This window comes from Apostichopus japonicus, chromosome 8 (genome assembly GCF_037975245.1).
Source record: "Apostichopus japonicus isolate 1M-3 chromosome 8, ASM3797524v1, whole genome shotgun sequence".
Taxonomy (NCBI): domain Eukaryota; kingdom Metazoa; phylum Echinodermata; class Holothuroidea; order Aspidochirotida; family Stichopodidae; genus Apostichopus; species Apostichopus japonicus.
Genome location: NC_092568.1, coordinates 36,480,571 through 36,503,925, shown reverse-complemented (window position 1 = coordinate 36,503,925; position 23,355 = coordinate 36,480,571). Strand labels below are relative to the sequence as shown.

The 23,355-nt window shown below is 36.4% G+C and overlaps 1 protein-coding gene across 5 annotated transcripts in view; it reads left to right on the top strand.

Moving 5' to 3' along the window:
• LOC139971868 (homeobox protein Meis1-like) overlaps nt 1-16,576 on the top strand; it is a 190,361-nt gene extending 173,785 nt beyond the window's left edge. For 3 of the 5 annotated variants that reach the window (XM_071978654.1, XM_071978655.1, XM_071978653.1), the window contains 2 exons: nt 5,015-5,125; nt 14,885-16,576. In XM_071978654.1, the coding sequence (XP_071834755.1) occupies nt 5,015-5,125; nt 14,885-15,186 (413 nt within the window). In that variant the 3' untranslated portion in view covers nt 15,187-16,576. Of the gene's footprint in view, nt 1-5,014; nt 5,182-14,884 lie in introns of all 5 variants that reach the window. The other 2 variants (XM_071978657.1, XM_071978656.1) reach the window with 2 other exon arrangements.
• The last annotated feature ends 6,779 nt before the right edge of the window (nt 16,577-23,355 follow it).

Below are 23,355 nucleotides of genomic sequence, written 5' to 3'. Positions count from 1 at the left end.
TAATCTTTCCTCCCTGTTTCATTACTTACTACCAGTCTTTTTTTTTTGCCCGTAACCTCCAGAGATATTTGAAACCTCTTTCCCTGCTGTTAGATAGTTGTAAATTTGTCATCTTCTGGTGCTCCAGTTTGACATAAATCCTTCAGTTAGATGGAAGGGAATGGAAGAATCAAGCTAAGTTCTACAAAGGCAAGGCTATGTTGTAAACTGATAGCTTCAAGTTATCAATACAGGTAGCTAGCTAGCTAGCTGCCTGTGATAGTGATGGGCTTTTATTATTTATTAAGGGGATGTGGGAGGGTGGGGATTAGGGAAGGGGATAAGTGGGTGGGGAGGTTGTGTAATAAATATACGTAGAGTCATAGCTAACTGAGAGGTTTCATTGTGTCTCTAGTAGGGATCAGCATTCAATGAGAGGGCACAGGAGGGGGGGGGGGTGGTGGGTGGGTCGGCATAGCTTTAAGGCCTTGGTAGATGTGCTCTTTTAAACACTGGTTCATTGTTTTACTAGTAGGGGACGGGTGAGGGAAGGAATTTGTGGGTGGACATGACAAGTAATTGATTGCTTAGAGTCATAATACCTGAGAGGTTTCTTGTTGTGACTGTGGTATTGACAGAACACATTGTATTCACAATAGGGGGGTGGGAATAGGGAGGTGAGGGAAGGGGGTAAGTGGGGGTAGTTAAGCTGTGTAATTGATAGCTTCAAAGTCATTAGTACATGATAGTTATCTGTTATGGTTTTGGTAATGACAGGATTCATTATTGTCATAATTAGAAAGATAGAGTGGGAGGAATGAGTGGGTATGAGAGGAAAATGTGGGTATGGGGGAGGAAAGAGTGGGCGTGAGAGGTGGGGGAAAAGTCAGTAGATGAGAACCTTGTGAATCAGTAATTAACACAGAAGGGATCCTTCATCTAGTATCAGATATTACAACACAATGCTTGATGGGCAACGAAGCAGAATATTTTATATAAATGTTATGAGAAACAAAAATTTGTGAATCATAGATGAGACAATCTACTTACGGGATTATGAAGCAGATACCTGTCATAATTAGCCAATCAGAGAGATTTATAAGGAGAGATAAGCTGTGAAAGGTCTTTACAAAGGAAAGGAGTTCAGTTTGGAGGTTTATTTATCAGGTTTTATAAAAGCAAAATCCATGGTGGTGACTGCACTAGTTCATTTTAAAACAGGTCATACAGCTTAAAAAAAAATAATGTTGCTAAGAACAACAACAAAAATGTTTCAGTGTAAAATTTCACATATAACTTAATTGGACACTACTACCAGCAACATTTGTCACACTAAAAAAATGTTTACAATTATATTTATTTTTTATGTGAGATTTTTTTTGGTACACTTATTGCTGCATGCATCATTTTTTGGATGATTCCTAAACAACAACAACAAACAAGACATGAATGGCCATTGCATAGCGACAGTTATTTTAATCTTTTATTTCTATTTTTTCCATCTTTTCTTTACAACCAAACACTTTTCATATCTGTAAATTATCGATACGTTTGAAGATGTGTCACAATTCAAACCAGTCGACATACACCGACCACAACGTAGAGAAAGTGAGAGCCGATATTATTATACGTATTATACCTTCGTAGTCAACGACGACGACGATGCATTTGTCATTTTACAAAAATCCTATTCCGAAGATGAGTTTTGACAGAGCTGTGAGATACTTGAAAGTCATATCTAGGAAATAAATTCCCAAAATTGATACAATTAAACACCAAAGTTTGCTCATTTGGAACTGTGAGTGACCCTTGCATTATCCATTAAGGACTAATAACTTCCTCGGCACTCCAGTGCCTTTCAGTCAGTGGAAAGGAACGATGTTAGCCTACGGGCGGGCGCAAGATCTCTCTCTCTCATATGAAAAATATAAATGGGCTTTATTTATGACATTTAAGGAAAATATAGAAAAAACTATTTCTCTCATCTTTATATTTATTTATTTATTTTTTTTGTTTTTCGGTGGAGGAAGTTATCTTCATTTAAATTATTATTTTAGAAAGAGAAGATAGGGAGAAAAAGGAATATGCTTTTTCCAAGATGATTCGATACACTGCATTTGCTTCCTTGGGCAGGCTCTATATATCGCCTCTTAGTAAAAAACTCGCCGCCAGGGATGAAGTCTGTAATTGACGTTTATTTTTAAATTGTGAATACTTCAGAAGTAAAATAGCACCGTGGGGCGAAAAATGACGTACTTTGGGAATTTTTTCTTCTCCTTCATTTTCCTGTTTCAGTCAAAGGGTGAACAGCACCTTAATGATGCATGTACTTTAGCTATTTTGCTAACTTTTCGCTTGATTTTGATAATGAAACACCTTACATTACAAATGGGAGTTATTTGCCAAAAATGCTTACGGCCTCCATTTTCCAAGCTCTCGTTTTTTGGTCTTAATTTTTTTCCTTTAAGTCGCTTCTTTTCTTAATACATTTTTTATTTTTCCTTTTTTCTTTATCTTTATTACTATTATATATTTTTTTATTATTTATTATTTTTTCTTTTGATTTCTTGAGTAGCCACTGGCCATATGGGAAAATGTTACAATATAGAAGACTAAAAACGCTACATAAAAGCTCTAGAACATCGGGAAGAATGGCACCGATGAAAAATGTTGATATTTAGAGCAATTTTTTTTCTTTTTCTGTCCCCCTGGTATAAAAATCCTTGAAATATTTGTTATATATTAGACTCATTATCAGTTTACTGTTTCTGGAGTGATGAATATTTATTTGAAGATTATATATTTCATCAAAACAACATGTATATATAGAGAGAGAGAGAGCGAGAGATAAATATATATATATATATATATATATATGTGTGTGTATTTATGTAGTTTAAATGAAGAATCTATTAAAGATTTACAGTACAACTTGGTTTCTCAAAGCTCAAAAAATAAAGGTTACTAGAGGATTAACATTTGGAAAGTGCTGTTGCTAATTATGAAATTTTGATATTTTTTCTCTGTCATGAGGCTCCTCCCAAGTCTTTCAAAGAGCTTAGTAAATTCTTTTGCAATTCATCAGCCACCATAAAATCAGGTGTGTTGGCTGGCTGATCATACAGTGGTGCATGCAGTGGGTGGTGCACCACATTTGTCAGATCGTATTACTTGTAAAGTTTTGTTTGGTATTTACAAATGATGGTGGCACAGCTGAGGAAGGTCTTCATGGGGGCGGGGATGGGAGGGTTGGATCATGGCCACCCTGTACCCCCTCCTGGTTATGGGCCCGGTTTGACATTTTTTCACTTTCCACCTATTTGTGTAATATATCAATTCTTTTCAGTATGGCTAATAAAAGAGAATTTCTCGGGTAAGGCTTAAAAAAAAGACATTTAAAGCTGTTATTGATGACAGAGTTGAAGGAAAACAAATGCTCCTTTAAAGTTAACAGGCTTGTAGGTGACTAACTATAACCCAGCAAGATATTCATACCTTGTTTGTAACGTCAGCGTTCGACATCAAATTAAGACAGAATTGATGTGAAAGCTGGCTCAATGATTTTCATTTAGCTACCTAATAAGAGGAACAGTTTGTTCTTTAAAGTTTCATCCTGGAGGACTGTGTCGCATAAACAAATTGACAAATATTAAATTCACCAATTTCTGTAATCATCTGGGGGCGGGATAAAAAGCCTCTTAAGAATCTCGGCTATAGGTCCTACAGTCATTCTTTAAAATATTTATGATCCGTGGCTTTTTGGTTATAAATAACATTGGAAATGGTTGCTAGGAATATTGTTAATTGCAGATCAAAGTATATGCCCATGAATTAATTAATAGACAGATATGTCATAAAATAATTTGAAATGGTTTAGCATAAATTGGTAATAGGAATGACATACATAGCAAATTATGGGGGAAATGTGCCCTTAGTACCAAAACTGAGAGATTGAAATCTCAGCCATGTAATCGTTCATTCTTATTCAAGCACCTCCCTTCCCCCTCCCCCCCCCCAATAAAAAAAACTAGTCTCTGTAACCATTATACACAATGGACTGTTGCTGTGCCATGGAACTATGTGCAAATGATGTCGGTCATGTATACAGAGAATGTTATCACAGCATATACTGCCAAGTGGGAAACTGGGCCATATTTTCATGGTGTTAATGAAGTCAAGTGACTTAATGACTTTATTGCAGCCCTCAAATATGCTAGAAGACATTTTCAAATATACCCTACTCTACACCCATTCCCCCCCCCCCAAAAAAAAAGAGAAAGAGGTCTGCATTTCTATGTTGTAAATTAAGACCAGTGACTTGATGACCATATTGCAGCCCTTGGATATGCTAGAAGCTACGCAATATACCCTTGCCCTGCCATAACCCTCCCCAACTCCTTGGTGGAACATTATGTGTCAAACCTGAATGAATACTGGTATGCTAGTGGTCAGATATTTTTGTATAGGTGAAACTTTCTAAATCTTGCGTGCAGAGTTACATTAAAATGTTCTCATAAAACTTTTAATAGCAAGGAATCATGGAGCCCTATGGCTTCTGGTTTCTTTTTCTTTTTTTGAAGGGGTGGCCGGGGGGGGGAGGGGGGTGGGAGAAGCCAAAATTGTTTCATTGTTCATGAATGGCAGGTTGCTTTACTCCCCAATCCCACCAAAATGATCATCCATGATTCTGCTATGTTTTCATCATGCTCTGTAACTCATGGCCATGCAATGACAATTTAACATGCTCGGTCCATTTTAAATCAGTAACCATAAAACTTCCCATATTAATCAACTCATAGCACATGAAAACTAATAACTAACAAAGATTTCTCTCGTTTGCTGTCGTTATTAATTCTTCTTCCTTTTTTCATTTATTAAATTTTTTTTTTACTAAACAAATTTTTTTTTTTTTTTTAAAAGAAGATAAAAAAAAATTCAAAAAATTAACTCTGCTATTTGACTAACATTCACCCTCATATTTCCCTATCCCAATCTTTTTATTTTTCTCTAACATTGCTTACACTGACTGACACAGTACCTGGTATGGCAGGAGCGTCACCATACGGCCCCGATGGTCAGATGGGGGGCTACCTGATGGACCCACAGCAAGGCCCGTCCCACATCCCACACCTTCACCCTGCGGCTGGTAATGAATGCGACCCTCATCTCTATTGAAGGCAAAAAATTCCCAAACATTTGCAGGTCATTTGCCTTACCCATTTGGCTTTTCATTCATCTCTTATTTTGTTTCATTTCATTTTATTTTATTTTTTTTTGGTACTATTATTTTATTTTCCTACTCATTTTCAGTTTTATTTCTGTGTTGTTCTATGATTTTCACCATGGTATTTTTTTTCTTCGCCCCTTTACCAATGATCTTTTCCAAACTGAAAACAAAGTAGAAGGAAAACACATAGCGATGAGATTTCTGTTGGTGGCAACCAAAGAGTTTAGGATATAGTAAGAGATTTGAGAAGCCAAAAAGTTACAAGGAACAAAAATTCCTATGCCACTCACTCACACCCAAAAAAAAGGGGGGGGGGCTGAAGGGTAAACATTTTTGAAACAAGAGAAAATATTTCCATCTTAAAAACTACACTGGGAGGAACTTTTTTCAATTTCCAATTCATGGTCAAAGAATTTATGCAAAGAAAAGAGTCCTCAAATATTTCAATAAGTTACTCTTTTTTGTTCCCGCCAAATTGGAACGAGTAGAAGAAAATGTGAGTTTTACTTGGCCTACCTTCTAGATTTGGTAAAAAATTTACTGCCAAATCCAATAATTTATTTATTTACTGATTGAGGTACTGTTTGTGATCAGGTGTCCCACCACCCCATCCCACCCCCCCTTCCCATTTTCCCAAATGTTTGCCTACCTCCTTTGCCTGGTCTTATTCCCGTCCTTCTTTTTATTTCAAATACCTATGTCTGTTGTTTTGCTTTAATATCTTCCTGCTTTCCTCTAACAAGCCTGTCTCACAATAACCAACTCTTTCTGGTGAGAATTATGAACCAGAAATAAACCCTAAAAGTAGCTACCATTCTGAAACTTTTCTGGTCTGACATCACACATGAGAAAGTCAACTTGCTTAAATATAAACATCCTTTTGTATTTGAATCACTCTTTTTTTCTGGTGACCAAAACAAAAAATTATTAAAAATAAATAAAAAAGAAAGAATATTTAACAGTTTTGATGTGCAAAATGACAGAAATATGGCATGATGGCATGATGATGTCACACCTGTGAAAGCTCAATTAGTAGCTACATCTTTGTGGATGAGATCATTGTTGAATGGGTAGTAATATAATTGCATCCTTCTTTTTAATCACTTTTGGTTGTTTTTTTTTTTGTTTTTTTTGGGGGGGGGGAGGGGGCATTGTTATTTCCTACTCTCTTTCTTTAATTTATTTTATGATTAATTTTTTTTGGGTGTCAAAGTAAATGTTAAAGGGACCATTGGAATTTATACAAACTTATTGAAGATTTTAAAAGCAATGAAATTTAAACAAAATGGATAACTCATAGATTTTACTATTAACTCATAGAAGAGAAAGGGGGTGGGGGGGTTACACTGCAGGTGAATTCAATTATGTGGATCAATATTAAGGGAAAGGGTGGTAGGGGTGGGGGCATTCCTTATTTTATATCTTATTCCTCCCTTTTGAAAACCCCAGTTTTGTAAAAACGAGAGAAATTGACCAAAATTTTAAAGCTCATTTATTCCTCTAACTAAAAGATATAATATAAACTAGCAATACCTTAAAAGTTAAAAGAATAGCCACAAATTTTTTTATTAAAGTTTTATATTTAGCAATAGATTTCAGGACAAATACAAGACAGCACTTCACGATTGCAGAGAACATATTTATAGAAAATGACATTTGTAACTAAACTAAAGCCCACCACCCCCCCCCCCCCAAAAAAAAAAAATATTGTCAACAGTATGTACACATTGTTTTGACATCACAGATTCACTTTATTCAGAATGCCCAACTTATTTCAAGGGATCTTATTTCCTGGGTCCTGTTTCCAAAATTCCAAAACCCCATTCAAAGCCAGCCATTACAGTGTAAACTATATTCCGGGCTATTTTGAACTACATAAAATGTAGCGTCACTAAATATATGGACTGAGTAATTACAACAAAGCGTTTGTGAAGTCAAGGGACTGATAATTAACTACATGATACTGTGTTTGAGAGGCGCTCAGTCACCTGTTTAATGCTTCAACTTATTTACAGCTAATCTGTGAATAAGCCAACTTTCGGCATAAAAGTGCGCATCGAAAACAGTACCAGATTCAAAATCTGTGTATTGAGGAAATTTTGGGAAAGGCGAAGAAATCTTCTTAATAGACATTTTATGCAGAGTCTATGGAAAGTGTGGCCCACCAAGGTCAAATCTATGGATTTAAGAGTGAATCTGGGATGACACAAGCATGGGAGGGGGGGGGGGGGGGCATTGAGGTTATTTTCAAATGTCATTTTCTCTTAACCTGTAAAAATTCATATGAATATATGCTTTGGTGGTGGTGTTGTTTTGGCTTTATTTTTTGAATTTTTGTTCATATATATATATTTTGTTTTCTGGGTTTTTTTGGGCGATAAACAGGAAATATATCTGGACTATTCACTGAAGGCTAATTTCATACTGCATGTTATATAGATTGGGAATTTCATAGAGTACCCAAAAAAAATTCTATGAGAAGATAAAGTTATTTGCTAAATTTTGAGCAACGTTAGTAGTTTTGATGGCAAAATGATTGAAACAACATGAGAGAAACACTTAATTTCTGCCTAAAATTTATCTTTTAAACTACTAACTCCCCTTCTCCTCCCCTCCCACAGTCCCCTGCATAAGGTCTTTTTTTCCTTAATGTTTTGTCAAGCATGATAAGTATACATTATTGTGAAGCTTTTGTAGTGCTGTGTTCGGTTTTTTAAATGTGTAAAATATGTCCTGACCTGACAGATGTTTGCGTTTTCACAGTGTCTTGCAATAGGGAGAAGGGGCCGGGGAGATTTGAGGGAGGGAGGGAGGGTGGGGAGGTTTGAGGGAGGGAGGGAGGGATGGAGGAAAGAGGAGAGGAGTGGGTATGGGTCTCTGTATTTACCCATAATCATTTTAATGTGACAGTTTAATTGTTATCATGCAATAGGGAGAAGGGGCCGGGGAGATTTGAGGGAGGGAGGGTGGGGAGGTTTGAGGGAGGGAGGGATGGAGGAAAGAGGAGAGGAGTGGGTATGGGTCTCTGTATTTAACCATAATCATTTTAATGTAACAGTTTAAAGCAGCATTTTGCGTTGGGTCGCTTTTTTCCACCTTTTTAACATGTGCATCGATTTTTTTACATGTATCAATCATAAAACAGCAAACTAAGATACCACCCAAGTTTCACCCTGCCAAGAGCGTTAATTAGCGAGTAATTAACGATTTATATCGATAATGAGTAAAAGTGTCCTCGACAAAGTTTTCATATCTCCAAATCCACTAGTTTGAATTCCACCAATCAGTGAATAGTATGTTTATTCATGAGCATTTTGCGTTTGGTCGCCGTTTTCTACTTTTTTGACATGTCCATCGAGTTTTTTACATACATCAAATCACAAAACAGCAAATTAAGATATTAGCCAAGTTTTTCCCTGCCAAAAACGTTAATTGGCGAGTATTCCACATACAAAATTAAATCGCATTCAGTTCCCAAACCCACTAGTTTGAATTCAACCAATCAGAGATGCAGGTTTAGTTATGAGCCGTTGCTAAAAATAGATTCAAGACTTTGCGTTGGGAGTTGTTATGCAACTCCCTGGTACAACTGCCATATTGACTGTACACAAATCAAGCGTGGTGTTATATTACGTATCTGTCAATGACGTTCGTAGTGTTTAAATATTCATATTATGGGCGAGGTTTATTGGGTTCCCAACGGAAAATATCTTGGAGAACAACAAAGTTGAAAGTTGCAATTTTTTCGACTTTTATGCCACCATTTGAAGTAAAATATAAATAGATAAGCTAGTTATGTATGTCGTTATGGCATAGTGGAGTCAGTGAGGTTGAGAAATATCATAGTCGAGGACGCAAAATGCTGCTTTAATTGTTATCATCAAAATGTAAACATATCATATATGCACATGAACCAGTGCAGTAGTCTGACAGTGTAGTAAACTAATGCTTATAAACTTAAAATCTCAGTACATGTTTGCCAAATTTTAGCTTCGACCTTCCAGCTTACTGCACTAAAGGTTCAGTGCAAATGACACGGTTCTATGCAATTTTCATATCAATATTCATTTTTTTTATTGAGTTATCTGTCGTTAAAATTGTTGAGCTGAATAAAATTCACCAGATTTATTGAGTCCGTAGATTCTACAAACTTCAATCAATATCAGTGGAATTGCAAAAAGTGGACGATACGAGTATAGGACTGTGTTAAAATCTTGATCGGGCCGCATGTGTAGACTTTTTTGTTTACATATGTGTAATGAACATGCTGAGATGGGCGGTCGCCGAGTCGCCATAAGGGCAACAGAAAATAAATTTCTTTCTTTCGATTGCGACAGCTTTTCTTCATTAAACCCACCTGGTCAGAGTGAATTTAAAGTAAGAAACATTGAATCTACTTTGGAAGTTTGTTTTCCGAAATTCATGGGCAACACGTATTGAGACTTTAAGTGATGTTTGCTAGTGAATTATCTGTAGAGCATATAACATGTAGAGAAATTACAACTTTCCACTTGACTGCATGGCATTATGTAATACATATGACATATGTAATCTTAGTGAAGATATAGTATGTGTTTCCAACCATACGATGCTATGAATGTCTATTTGGAATACCCAAGAAACTAGTAAATATTTTATCTGAGATACTGTTTGCCTCTGATTGGCTGATAAAATGATACTGCTTCATTGTGACAGTTTCCTGGTTCAGTCTGGAAAACCAGAAAATACCCAAATCTCTACCTCTGATAAAGAGCTGTTAGCTATTATACATACATGGTGTAGTCTCCTTGTACAGTCATGACATATGATAAAGAATTGCCCACATATTTTTCTTTAATTGGCTGTTAACCATAATTAATACGACGCAGCAGCTGCCAGTGACATGATAGATAATGTTTATAAATATATATATACAAACAAAAAATGCAAAATTACACGGCATACTAGATACCTAAGGCTAATATGTACAGTTTTGCTAACCTTTCTGTTACGGGCACTGTATTTCTGTACATGCTTTACATTTTAACCCTGCTTGATTATACACAGTAGTAAGCTTACCACAGCTAAATTTCAGCAGTAGATAAACACTTAGCCTACCACAGTAAGTCCACACAGTCCATAATACTAAGCTTACCACATCAAGCCTCCCTCAGTAGGCTTACACAGCATTAAACAATAGTAACTTACTAAGCCTATAACAGTAAGCCTAGATACATATTGGTGAGATGTGTGCATAACAAAGGAGCTATATTTTATCAGCTAAAGATGGTCTTTGATTTGCTTCTCTAATATAGGCCTTGGTGAGACAGTACACAAAGATATCCTCATTATCAGACAACAACCTTAAGTTCCTAATGGGAAGGGGGAAAGGGGGGACATCTTCCTGAGAAAAGACACTGTAATCTATATTAGTTAAGCAAAGGGTGCCATGTTGTAATTTGCTTTAGAATATTGTTTATAAATATATTCTTTGCATGGTTGACGAAGACACAAAACCAACCATCATCATTGGTCGATATGACAGATATTAGTGTTATGAACATCTCCCCTCCCCCTCCCCCTCCCCCTCCCCACCAACCCACCCCACCCTACACAGCCAGGGGAGACAAACCCAACCGTCATCATTGGTCTATGTCAGGGGTGGACAACCTTTTACAATGAATGGGCCAGATATAAGGGGTGAAAAATTGACTGGGCCGCACTTAACTTTTGATTCCGAGGACTTTCAAGCAATAGGTGTGTGTACTTAATCTGTATTCCAAAAAAACATAGTGTCAATACATTACAGTTGATAATTAATGGGGATAATAGGCCTACCTGACAGCCTCATTAGTGCCGATAAATGATAAGCAGCTAGCTCGTTTTTTGTGATGATGTAAAATAGATTAATTTTTTTCTTTATCTGGAGACAACTCACGGCATGAGGCCCGCGGGCCATAGGTTGCCCACCCCTGGTCTATGTGATAGAGATAACTGTCATGAATGACCTCATCAAACAGCAAAGAAAAATCTTATTCCATTTGGGATCACAGATTTGATGTTTCGTCACAAACAAGAATGAAGACTTGATCAAGCCTAACCTGACATCATTGTCACTTGTGCTTCAATTATTTTTATGTTCTTTTTTATTTATTGCAATGTTTATTTTTTGTAATGGAGATGCGGTTTTTGCATTATTTATAAATTTTATATATTTTATACTGGAATAAAGGAATTTGAAATTGAAATGCTGAATCTATAAAGAGATAAAAGTGTCATGAACATTTTGCCCTCTCCACCCCACCCTACACAACCCTACCATTGTCTCCATCCCACCCTACACAACCTACGAGGGTCTCCACCCTACACAACCATACAATGGTCTCCACCCCACCCTACACGACCCTACAATGTCTTCATCCCACCCTACACAATCCTACAGTGGTCTCCAACCCACCCTACACAACCCTACAATGGTCTCCATCGCACCCTACACAACCCTACAATGGTCTCCATCCCACCCTACACAACAACCCTACAATGGTCTCCACCCCCACCTTACACAACCCTACTATGGTCTCCACCCCACCCTACACAACCCTACCATGGTCAATGTATGTAATGAAGGTGGATTATGAAAATGGTGAACTTTCTAAAATATTGACTCTCTTTACATAACGCAACATTCATCCTTGAAATTATGAACAGAAACACACAAAGAGAAAAAAAATCAGACCTAGATCATAGATTACAAAGTGACAGCCCTCAGACACAAGTTTTACACTTGGGTACCTCCAAAATGAACCAAAGTTATTTGTTAGCTGTTCGGAGGCTGAATTTGTTCTTCACAAATGTCATGTAAGCTTTAATAAGGGTGAGGGTTTGTTTCTCCTATAAAATGAAAGTTGCTTAAAGTTGTTGGAGATAGTTAGCAGCAGAGGAGTGAAAGCTGGTTTGGGGCTTTTATTCCTTATTATGGATAATTAAATTTAGTCCATGTGAAATCTACTTCCCCAACCCCCCCTTCCCCCATCCCCAGCATTCCAATCCCCCACTCTTATCTTTAGGATCAAATCATTATACCTGTGAAGTTTCACCATTTTTGTCACTTTCCAGCCCCCAAAAACAAACAAAATGTGTAAAAATTGAGCAGTTACTGTGACAAATCTTCCGCCATGGTATATGGGATCTTGTCATATCAGTGTTCAGATTTCAACAGAGAGAAAAGGAGTGGATTGTGCAACATGTTACAATTGCTTGTGGTTTTCAGTGTATATCTCTATGAAGCATGCTTCCAAGACAACTATTAAATGCCAGTAGAGTTGCTTATCTCAATCTGGTCTGTTTATAACTGGAGGTTTTAAATGTTAAGTGAGCATCAAAATTTTACAGCCTGTCTCTTAAAGTTTTTATCCAGTCCTCTATCTTTTCCTCTTGTATTTATTTTTACCCTCCCTTTTTCCATCATTATGAGGGGAAGAAATCTCTAAAGAGGCAACCCAAAGAAAGAAAAAAAAAACATTCTGCTTTCTATATTTTAGGAGAAAAAGTAGGTGGCTCTTACAGAGATTTTCAGATATGCTAATCTCCTAGTACAATCTTGACATTTTTGAGGATTTACATGCGTAATGAAGTTTTCATACTTGCTAGGAATTGAGTACAGTCAAAATGACAAGAAAAAGGAATCAAAGTGTAGAGTTTTGACAACCTTGAAAATACGGGAAACCAAAAGTAACACATTGGCACTTAAAACTGTACCAGTCTAGGTAATTGAGAGAGAAACATACGCACACACAAAAAATAAAAATCCAAGTAGCCTACTTTTGGCCTTCCTACTTACTTACCAAGGCTTCCAGTTTTAGAACCATGCTGTGTTAATGAACTATAATGTTATTCTGTTTTTGTAATCCCTGGGTAGAAAACTGGTTGCATGATTTTTTTTTTCCCTCCTCCCCATGTTACTCATCAAGGTAAACAGGCCAGTTAGCCAGGAGATGGAAATACTATAATAACAAGTAGAAAGTATAACAGTACAGGGGCAGAGTGAGAAATGATAAAATAACAAGGGCATACTAGAAACCGCTGCCCGCTCTCTCTTTGGAATGGTCGGGTTCAGTTTGTTTGCTCACTGTTAGAAGTGATAAACTGTTATCAGAGAGGACGAAACAGATGGATTTGATTAGTTTGACTTGGCCTTTAGCAGCAGCGGTGAACAACAAATGTGTTAGAGGACACCCCTTTTTTTCTTTCTTTTTTTGGTGGTGCATTGTCTTACCTAAAAGCTGCAGTATCATGACCGAAAAATGTGGTTGATACCACTATGAAAGGTGTCTGGGCGACGAAATGGTTAGAATTGGATCGAAGTTCCCCAATTTATGAAAAAATTAAGAATAAAAAATGATGTTGCTAACATTAAATACCTTCATTTTGTTGAATGAGGTTTTAGGAGGTTGTCTTTTTGTTATCAACTGCAGTCTTAGATTGACTAATACTCGGTGCGTTTGTCGAAAACAATTGCCTACCAAAATTATATCAAATATCTGTTGTGATCATTTAGGTTATTGAAAGCTCCTCAATTTGACGAGTTGTAGTTTTGTGGAGTTAACATCCAAGAAAATGGTTTTGGAAAACTTCTAAGAATTTCGGATCATGCTAAAAACAAAATTGGGAAAATACTATAAAATGCCTTTTGAAGGCACAACTAATAATAAAAGCTATTACTAACCAATAGAGAGGAGGTTCAACCAATGGAACTTCCTTTGACCAGACCGCTTGTCTACTTCTCCTCCTAACTATATCTTGTGAAGGATGGAAAGTTAAGCTTTCTCCTCCCCCTTGATCGCCTACCCTACCTCTTCCCCTCCCCACCCTCACCCCTTTTGATCCTTTTCAACATGCCACTTCTCTTCCCATAAACTTTTACTTGAGAACCTCCATATGGCAAATTGATTAATTCTGCATCTGTGTCCACTGAAATTCTTGTATAATTAAATCTGAGATGCTTCAAATTCCTTTAGTTTCATAATTTTTGTAATTTCTCACACGAGGGAGATTGATGAATTCCTCAACGCTCAACATACATCTGATATTTTTGGTGTTAATTATAAATCTTCTGTGTTCTCCTTTAAACAGTGAAGAATCACTATACCTAATTCTTCTCTTGATTAGAGATGTCATATTCTTTCAAAGAGTTACAAACACACACAATCACATCAAAGAAGGAGATTAGACCCCCTTGAGATGTGAAGACCAGATGGTATGAGAGGGTGGGGGGGGGGAGGGTGAAATAGTAGTTAGTGCTATGTGATTTTCCCTTGCTCAAAAATGGTTAATGCTCTCCCATCCCTCTCCCACCCCTCCCCCACTCCTCTCTCTTGGCTGTGTTCCACATAACTATGCAAGCTATGGTCATCAATTGTATACTTGTTAAAGAATTATTTATGTCCAGCGATGCTATAAGATTCTGACTTAGCGGTTATAATCTCCTCTTCCACCACCGCCCCCCCACACCCCCCCCACTCTCAATGTGTTCCAAAAAGAAAAGAAATTTGTTCACTGACTAACTGCAGTTTACCGCGAGTACCTTGATCAGATGATTTTTACGGTATCACTAACAGTTTCCGTAAGACGTACCTGATGACAAAAGTAGACATATTGCATCCCCTCTAAAATTCCCCCTCTCTTCTTTTCCACCAATAGGAACGCAAGGTATGCTGGGCGGAGACATGATGAACCCTGCAGCCGTTGCGAGCATGGGACTGCCTCCCCACGGAGTAGCCGGACCTCACCACTCTTACACTCACTCCCAGATGCCCCAGCTGCATCCCTCCATACACTCACAAGGACTCTATCACCCCGCCATGATGATGCAGCATCACGGACCACCCCATTCTCTAGGAGCGTCGCTTCCGTCCAGCCAAAGTTCACCCACCGGACTAACAAATCATTCAGATTCTCCCTCCATAGGACATCAGACATTGATGGACATGCATTCGTCCTGAGGCTGATCAAATGCATAAACGTGACGACGACGATGATGATAATAATAATAATAGTCATCATACATCTGCTGTATTATATATTTACATCGGCAGATAACGTCTGTTTTTGGCGATTTCTGAAATCTTGTTTACCGACCTGCAGAGAAGGGGGAGGTGAATCTGCGAGGAGGAAGTTCTTCCAGTGAATTTGGGAGCCAAATTTTGTGTTTCCCTCACCCGACGTGGATGAAATATGTTTTAATTATTCTTCCACCGCACCGAGTAACCTTCGCTCTTCCTCCTTGTTTCGACAAGACCCTCGGTCTAATCCGCCGTAGAACGGAACAACGGATCGAGTCGGGAGACCTGGACGTAGAGTCCTTTCATCCCTCTATGAGAGATGACGATGTCCGGCGATCGAGCATCACAAGAGCAACCCAAAAATTATTTTCAAAACGATGAAAAGAATGCAACCAACTTGAATGCCGTTCCTTATTTCGTCTGCGGAAGTTTCAGCAGCTGCATGTTCTGTACAGAGACCCATTCTCATCTTTCCGCCTATTTTGTGGGTGTCTCCGTAGTCGATGATGGTTCAAAACGAAAAAGGTGGTTTTTTTTGGTGTAAATGTTTAAAAGACAAGATTTGTTGTGTTTTCCAAACAAACTTGTCGAGGTGAAAAAAAATAATTGATCGCCTGATGAATTTCTTCTTTTTCTTTCCTTTTTTTCTTCTTCGTCGTAGTCTTCAAAGAGGATGACAAATAAAAAAATGTTTTTTTTATAGAAGGTGTCTTAACTAAAACCAGTCGATTTTTCTTGCAAATACTGTGTGAATTAAGTCATCTAATAAAGACAAACGACCAATTGTTAACTTCGTTCTTTGGATCGGAGAACAGGCTTTTTTTCCCACCAGTCATCTCCCAACACTCAATTGTAACATAATTTAAGGAAAAACAATAAAAATTAACAACATTGATACAATGGAGTAATTGTATTTACAATACAAGTCGGACGTAGGGATGGAGGTAACCATGGTTACATTGTCAGCATAGAATGATGTGAGTAAAACAGTTAAGTTTGTGATCCATTCTTTTTATTATGTGGGCATTCTTTGTTGTGGGACAAAATGGCAACTGACTAAATTAAAACACTGTATCAGTGAAGGCAACCCAAGCTCGCCTCACCCTTCCTACCCCCACCCTTGCTGCCCCAGCCTTGCTCGACAGCTCTTACTTTACAAAGTACAGCTTTAGTGTATAAAGTAGTTTTTTGACAATTTATGTTCCTTTCACTTAAGCAAAGCAGAGATTATGTCTGATGATCATTATTCATGTTAATGACCTAATGAATATGCATAGTCACAAGTTAGATCATTTCTGTGACATTCTGGATTGTGGGGCATGGGGGGGGGAGGCTGGGAGGGTGCATTGAGAGGAGGGGGGTGATGAAGTGTTTGACAAACATGCTCTTACAATGATTATTTGGTACATATTTTTTTAAGAAGAATACAACTATGAGCAAACATTTCAATAAATAGCTGACATATTTTATTCCTCGATAACAGCTATTGTGTCTTTACTAAGACCTCTGACATTATCTTCATGTTTGGTAGTCATCTGTTCTGAATTACTATTCATAAAAAGAACATTTAAAGAAAAGTCATACAAAAAAATATTTAATCAGTTTTAACATTTTGAAATTGTTATTTGCTCCTCCTTGACGCTGTTCCGATCTGTATGCCGATTTTCTATGATTTAAGGGGCATAGTAGGTGATCCTGCTTGAAAGGGAGGGACCTTTGCTACTCTGTCAAATTTTGTCCGATGATAAACAGTCTGTTATGTTTACCTTCCAAGGTAACTCATCGTATGATGTGATTGTAAAATCCGATACTGCCTGAAACGATGTTTACCTGACAATTCTTGGACTGTTGCACCACATAGAAGCAGAAGTTAGTATCCTATTAGATATATTTGGCCCCCCACTCCCCTCATCATTTCCCTTCTCCTAACCCTATCCATTGTACAGTAAATAAGGAGGCTTTCATATTCACTCAATTGATTGTATTCATCTGAAATGATAATCTTCTTCATTGCTTCTAGCTTTCTATTCTAGTGGGTTTCTCAGAATTTTCTATTTCCAACTTCCGAGGCTGTGCTTCTTTGGCTTTTAGAAAAAGACTTTCATTTCTTCAAATTTTAGAATGTTTATGGTGGATATGCGTGCTGTTTGTAGATGAGTTATCTCCACCTACGGTTTCTTTCAGCAACCTGGTGGCACTCTTCAACACCTCCAACATTCTTCTCCACTCTCTCCACAACATTTTAAAAAAAAAACCTTGGCAAGATGGTAAAGACAATTTTTTTAAGTAGTTTAAAACTGTTTCCAAACCCAAAAATTGGCCCATTGAGTTCAAAACTGGTGCGGAATTGTAAGTGACATGTCTAAGAAAACAATCGACATTTTAAACAAATACCCCCAAAAAAAATATTCCCCAAAATATATGTAAGAGAGAGGTTGGGTCTGTTTTCCCAGGCAGAGAAAGCCTTACAATAGTCTCTGCTACTGCCGACCATACAAAACATAATTTACTCGCTATTACAAACAGAGCGTTATTGCATGCTTGCATCTTTTACACAAGGATTGGAAGGGTTTGTCTCATGTGTTATCTAGGTCATTCATAACTTTCATTATTCTTATGGAGGTAATGAAGATAATATACATTATTATGGGGATAAAATGTTGTTCGGAATCAAATAATCCCCCAAGGTACAAAATAGCTTCTCTCTCAATTTTTTTTTCTTTTTTCGGTGGACTGATTGATTTATATTTTAAGGTCTTTCACCTCTGTTACACGATCTAGTCTTTTAACATCTTGCGTCATATTCTGTTCTATTTTATCTTTTCCCCCTTTTTCTTGTTTCTTCTTCTTTCTTTTAATTTTTGTAATGCAGCAGTTTATTTTATTTTATTTCTTTCTCTTTGGTTATGTTTTTTTTTTTCTGTCTTCTTCTACCTCTGATAAACCAAAGATCTTTACGAGCATCTTACGATGAAGAATTGACCCAAAAATTGCTGAAAAGATATGTCTTAAGAATTGTGGGCCATATTCAAGTTATCGGAACATTTTGCCTCTTTATTTCAAGGTGGAATATTTGATGATAATTGGTGTGTTTTGGAAGATATTTACAGATATTCAGCCTACCATGGAGCTATAAACATGAGCCTACTAAGTTAACAAGGTACAATAACACATAATCTTCCCATCTTTACCTAGGAAGGCTTTGTAAATGGTGATCTGTTATTTGGTATTATTCGTTGTGGAAAGAAATCTTAACACCTAAAACTAAACATAAATTTACAGACAGGGTTTTAAATCCCCCCCCTCCCCCCTTACCTAAAAAAAAAGTTAAATAAAATAAATCAAGAAATGGGAATATATCCAAATTTACCCTTTTGTTTGTATTCAAGGAAATTTTGCAAGGTCTTAAAATTGCTTTTGAACAAGCTCAATAATTTAGAATTTTTTTCACCTGGCAGTTTTTTTGTTGAGCATTCTTTATTTTTCAAAAATACTTGAGGTAAAGCTTTGGGTCATATTTTGTGACCATTTTCTTGACTTTCACAAGTCTTTAAAAAAATTAGCTGCTCTTGAAAGCTTTTTCATCATTCACCAATTATTGTAGTTAAAATGAATGCATCTAGGAACAATATTCATTGCCACAACTAAAATTTATCAAGATTTCAAACAAAGACGTTTGAATTTCAAAAGTGGGGGCAGTATTTCTTTTTGCTTTTTGGAAAGGACAACTGTTCAGTCATGATATAGTATGACAATGTGTATGTAAACTTAACACTGAGAACTCAGTACTTATATAGCACAGAAAGTATACATTATTAAAGGGGTTCATATTGATGCAGTAAACATAAATACAGACATTTTACTACAAAGAAAATATTTCTGTTACAGTTGTCATGTTGCTGATCAAAGTAGAGAGTATCGACCCAAATGCATCATAGTGTATGTTTCGCATATTCGACAAAATTGGAATGAATTTACCCACTCCCTCCCCCATTAAGCGTGATATCTTTTTATGACAGGATTAAAATTCAAATCTGGAGATAGAAAAAGTAGAAATGGATTTGGTAAATTCATTTTAACAGAGGTGCCTGCAAATCACCTTGAACGAAGTTCGGATGTCAACATTTTATCATAAACGTTCATCTTCAGCTGTTTTGAATGGTGGGAAGATATCTTATTGTTTTCTTTTCTCTTAATTGTTCTCTATGGGTTTTTTGTTCCCAGAAAAGTGTCATATTTTGTTTTCTCCTCCTCCTCCTCTTCTCATCTCCTCAAGGATAGATGTTTATACCCCCATATGTATTCATTTGAAGGGCGTATTCGGTTTAGTTTTCGGGTGTCTGTATTCTGGAGCTTTTTTCACTGTCGTAACGTGTGTTTTCAAACATTTATTCATCGTTGACATCTTGCTTAATTTTAGCCTTTCTGGTAAATAGTATTTATCTCTTTCTGAGACTGTTTTTAGATGTTGTACGTGGTCGATATAGTATGGTGGTAGTGTCAAAGGTTACAATCATTGTGTGGTTTCAAACATCTCTTTGTATGCTCTTTCTTCTATCTATAATTCCTTTTTTCCTCTCCTCAAAACGTCTTGATTTATCGGCCAAATTACGATTCATTGATCGGAGTCTTACCTGGAGTTTAAAAAAAAAAAATGAAGAAATTATTTTAATACCTAACAAATGGAAACATGTGAATTGGTTCTTCATTTTATTTATTTAATTTTCTTTTTTTTTAAAGCCATGCCGAGAAAAATATGACAGAGGTGAAAAGAAATGTGTTAATATTTAAAAACTTAAAAATCATCTCAAATATACCATCCTCGGATTTTCTAATAAGCATGATGGAGGTATTTGTCGCTACTTAACATAACCCTAATCTCACAAACAACTTAAAGTTGCTCTGAATGAGGTCGTTCATTTTGCCATTCCATCAAGATTTACACAAGATTAAGCTGGTTATCAGGTATTCTTGGTAATAATTTGCGTTATTATGAAAAACAGATATTTTCTTTTGGGAAAATGGCATATGCCATTAACGGTAATAGTTATAGGTTAAGCCAAATACCTAAGTAAATAGGTTTGTTAAGTAGGCTTAGGCAGAGTGTTAGGAATAATAACCCGTTGTAAACTATTTTGGTCATCTTTGCAATCGGTTTCAATTTTGGAAGAAAGCTGTTATATATTAGTGATAAAAAGTGAGTTAAACCCTTTTAGATATGATATTACTTTCATCTATTCATCACTAATATGTGAGCTTCATCTTGTCAGTTGGCTACTTCTTCAAGGTGTTTAGAATCGACAGATTCAATATATAAATATATATATATATAAATATATATATATATATATATATATATATATATACATATATATATACAAGGTTTGTTTGTTTCCATAGTAACATGAGGGAAAATGTAAAGATTGAAATATTGACTAAGCATCAAGTTGGATTCAAATTTTCAAACTTTTCTATCAATTTTCATGACAATTTTCTTGTAATATTTGGGGTTTTGGTCAATTAACTCTCTCTTGCTCATGAATTAATTTCTTTATGAGGGCACATTGTGAATTCTTAACGAAAGAAATGAGACCTTTTCAAGATATGGATAGAACACGTGGGGGCTATACTTCCGGAACTGGAATAAAAGGAAACATTCTCGATCATTCTAGACAAGAGGTTCAAACAGAAGTTGGGCTGTTATGTATCGAAAGCTTTTGTAAACAATCCTGATTTTGGTGTGGGTCAACATCAATGTATTATCCTAACGTCATCAGTTTTATATTAATATGCATTCATTATATGACATGAATGTTCTGTCAGGGGTAAATCGCAGAGAACAGGAGGAAACTGCTCTGTTTTACGAAACCACAGAGAGGCAGCCGTTTCTCATGGCTGAAACAATGGGAAAAGTGTTATTTGTAATACATTGTAATTAAGTATGTCATAACAATTTTGTATTCATATCCCAAGAGGGATATGTATTCATGTCATTTCGTCTTACTTTCTGTAGTATTTTTCTGTTTTCTAGAATTTTATGTAATTTATTTTGGAATAGTCCATTACAGAAAAAAAGTTATTTGTGAATTTGTAATGGAAAAAAATTCTTGAAATCAATACCTTATTTTACCCACCGAAAGAGAGAAAGATGTTTTTTGTTTTTGTTTGTCTACTACTATTTTTATTTTATTTTTTTTTGTCAGTGGGTTTTTACTTTCATCTTTGTAAAATATATATATAAATATATATAGAACGGAGAGCTAGAAATGTTAGCATTTTGGAGTCTCTTGTACGATATTCCTTGGAGGCCGTTATGTGTGATGTATCTGTTCCTCTGAGAAAAACAAAAGCTTTGTCAATCCTGTAGAAATATGGAAAAAAAAAACATGAAGTTCAAAACTTAATAATTTCTTTGAATTGGTTTTTTTGTTTTATATGTCTTAATATTATCCCATTTTATTCTCCATCTTTTTAGTCACAAAAACAATTCCCTGTAGAGTATAAAAAGCAAACACAAAGAAGAAAATTGCATACCAAATTTTATATCAATTATATAAATTTGAAACTAAATCCCAAACACATATGGTGGTTATTATTCCCACAAAATAAAATGATTTTAGCCTCTGAAGAAGATCCTGCTAGGATCGAAACATCAGGCCAACTTACTTTTACACAAGATAAAATGTTGCATATGCTGGGGGACATCTTTTTTGGTTTGGATTAATCTTAGCTTGCAAGTTATTCATGTTAGGTGTGCTCATTTAATTAAGGCATATTTTATGATGAGACCAGCTTTGTTATGAAGACGTTATTTTCCGTGATAACACACTGCTTAAAATAGGTTATATAATCTACTATAAATAACGGAACACTCACTCAAAATGGCCAAAATCTCACACAATATGGCAAGTTTTCTACTGCATATATCATCTTGTTTGAGATCATCAACATGTTGTCTTCAGAAGAAAATTTCATGGATCAACACAAGACCATTATAGGTCTGTTTAGCAAATCAGATCATCCAAGACATATGCTGAATCTTGACAATTACTAGTGACAAAAACGAATAATCTAAATTTGTAGATACCTTTGTATTTGGGGACATTCTACACTGTCAACACCGGTTTAATTAGAACATCCCTCTGCAGTGACTGATCCAGGATATTTCTTTGAAGAAGTGTGTTTGCACCAACATTTTAGTGCCAAAATAAATTTGAGAAGAGGGTTACAGGTCCCTTGGGGGGTCCATCAGGGTTGGGAGGGGGAAATAAATCCTGGGTGCCTTAGGGCACCAGAGCCTAACAACTAGTACACACAAAGTTTTGTGTTCAGACAAGATTCCAATACTGGCACTCGTCTTTTTATGCAAGCTGCCAAATGTGTAACTATACATACCCCATATCAGTGGCATATGCAGGGGGAGGGGGCTGGTAGGGAACCATGGCTTCACCACCTCCCCATGATTGTCAGTCGGGGATTATTTCAATAAGCAGAACAATTAGAGTAATTATGAAGGCAACGTTGTGTTTAGAGCAACTTATAGACCTTATTAATTATACCCACATCTGTCGTAGTGGGAAATAATTCCCCACTCCCCATCCCACACATTTTGAAATTTTGTGCACGCCACTGCTCAATATATACCCTTGCATATCCGGGGTTGCGTGATTACCAATTTAGGCTTCAAACTTTCGAATTACCTTCTTGATCACTCCAATAAAGGATAACAAGGTTCAAATTGATTCGTTGCTTCATTCTATCCTTCTCGCAAGTTAATGTAAGTATAACTATTAATGGAAACTTGAAACTAGGGATAACTCAACCTATAGAACAGGGTTTCCCTAACTTTATACCACCACGAACCCCCTGTGGATGTCAGAGTTGTCCACTAACCCCCATCTTTTCGAGACACGATCTGAGTCATTATCATACTATAATACGCATAACAGTGCTTCGTAAAAAGTTCATAGTGTAATATTGTAATGAATAAAAATGAGTTTGTCGATAGGTACGACTTTTGTACATTACTAAATTATATGATATATCAGATTTTAGTTCAACAAAAAGTACTCTAGTTTTGACTTTCAGAAACGTCTCACGAAACCCCTG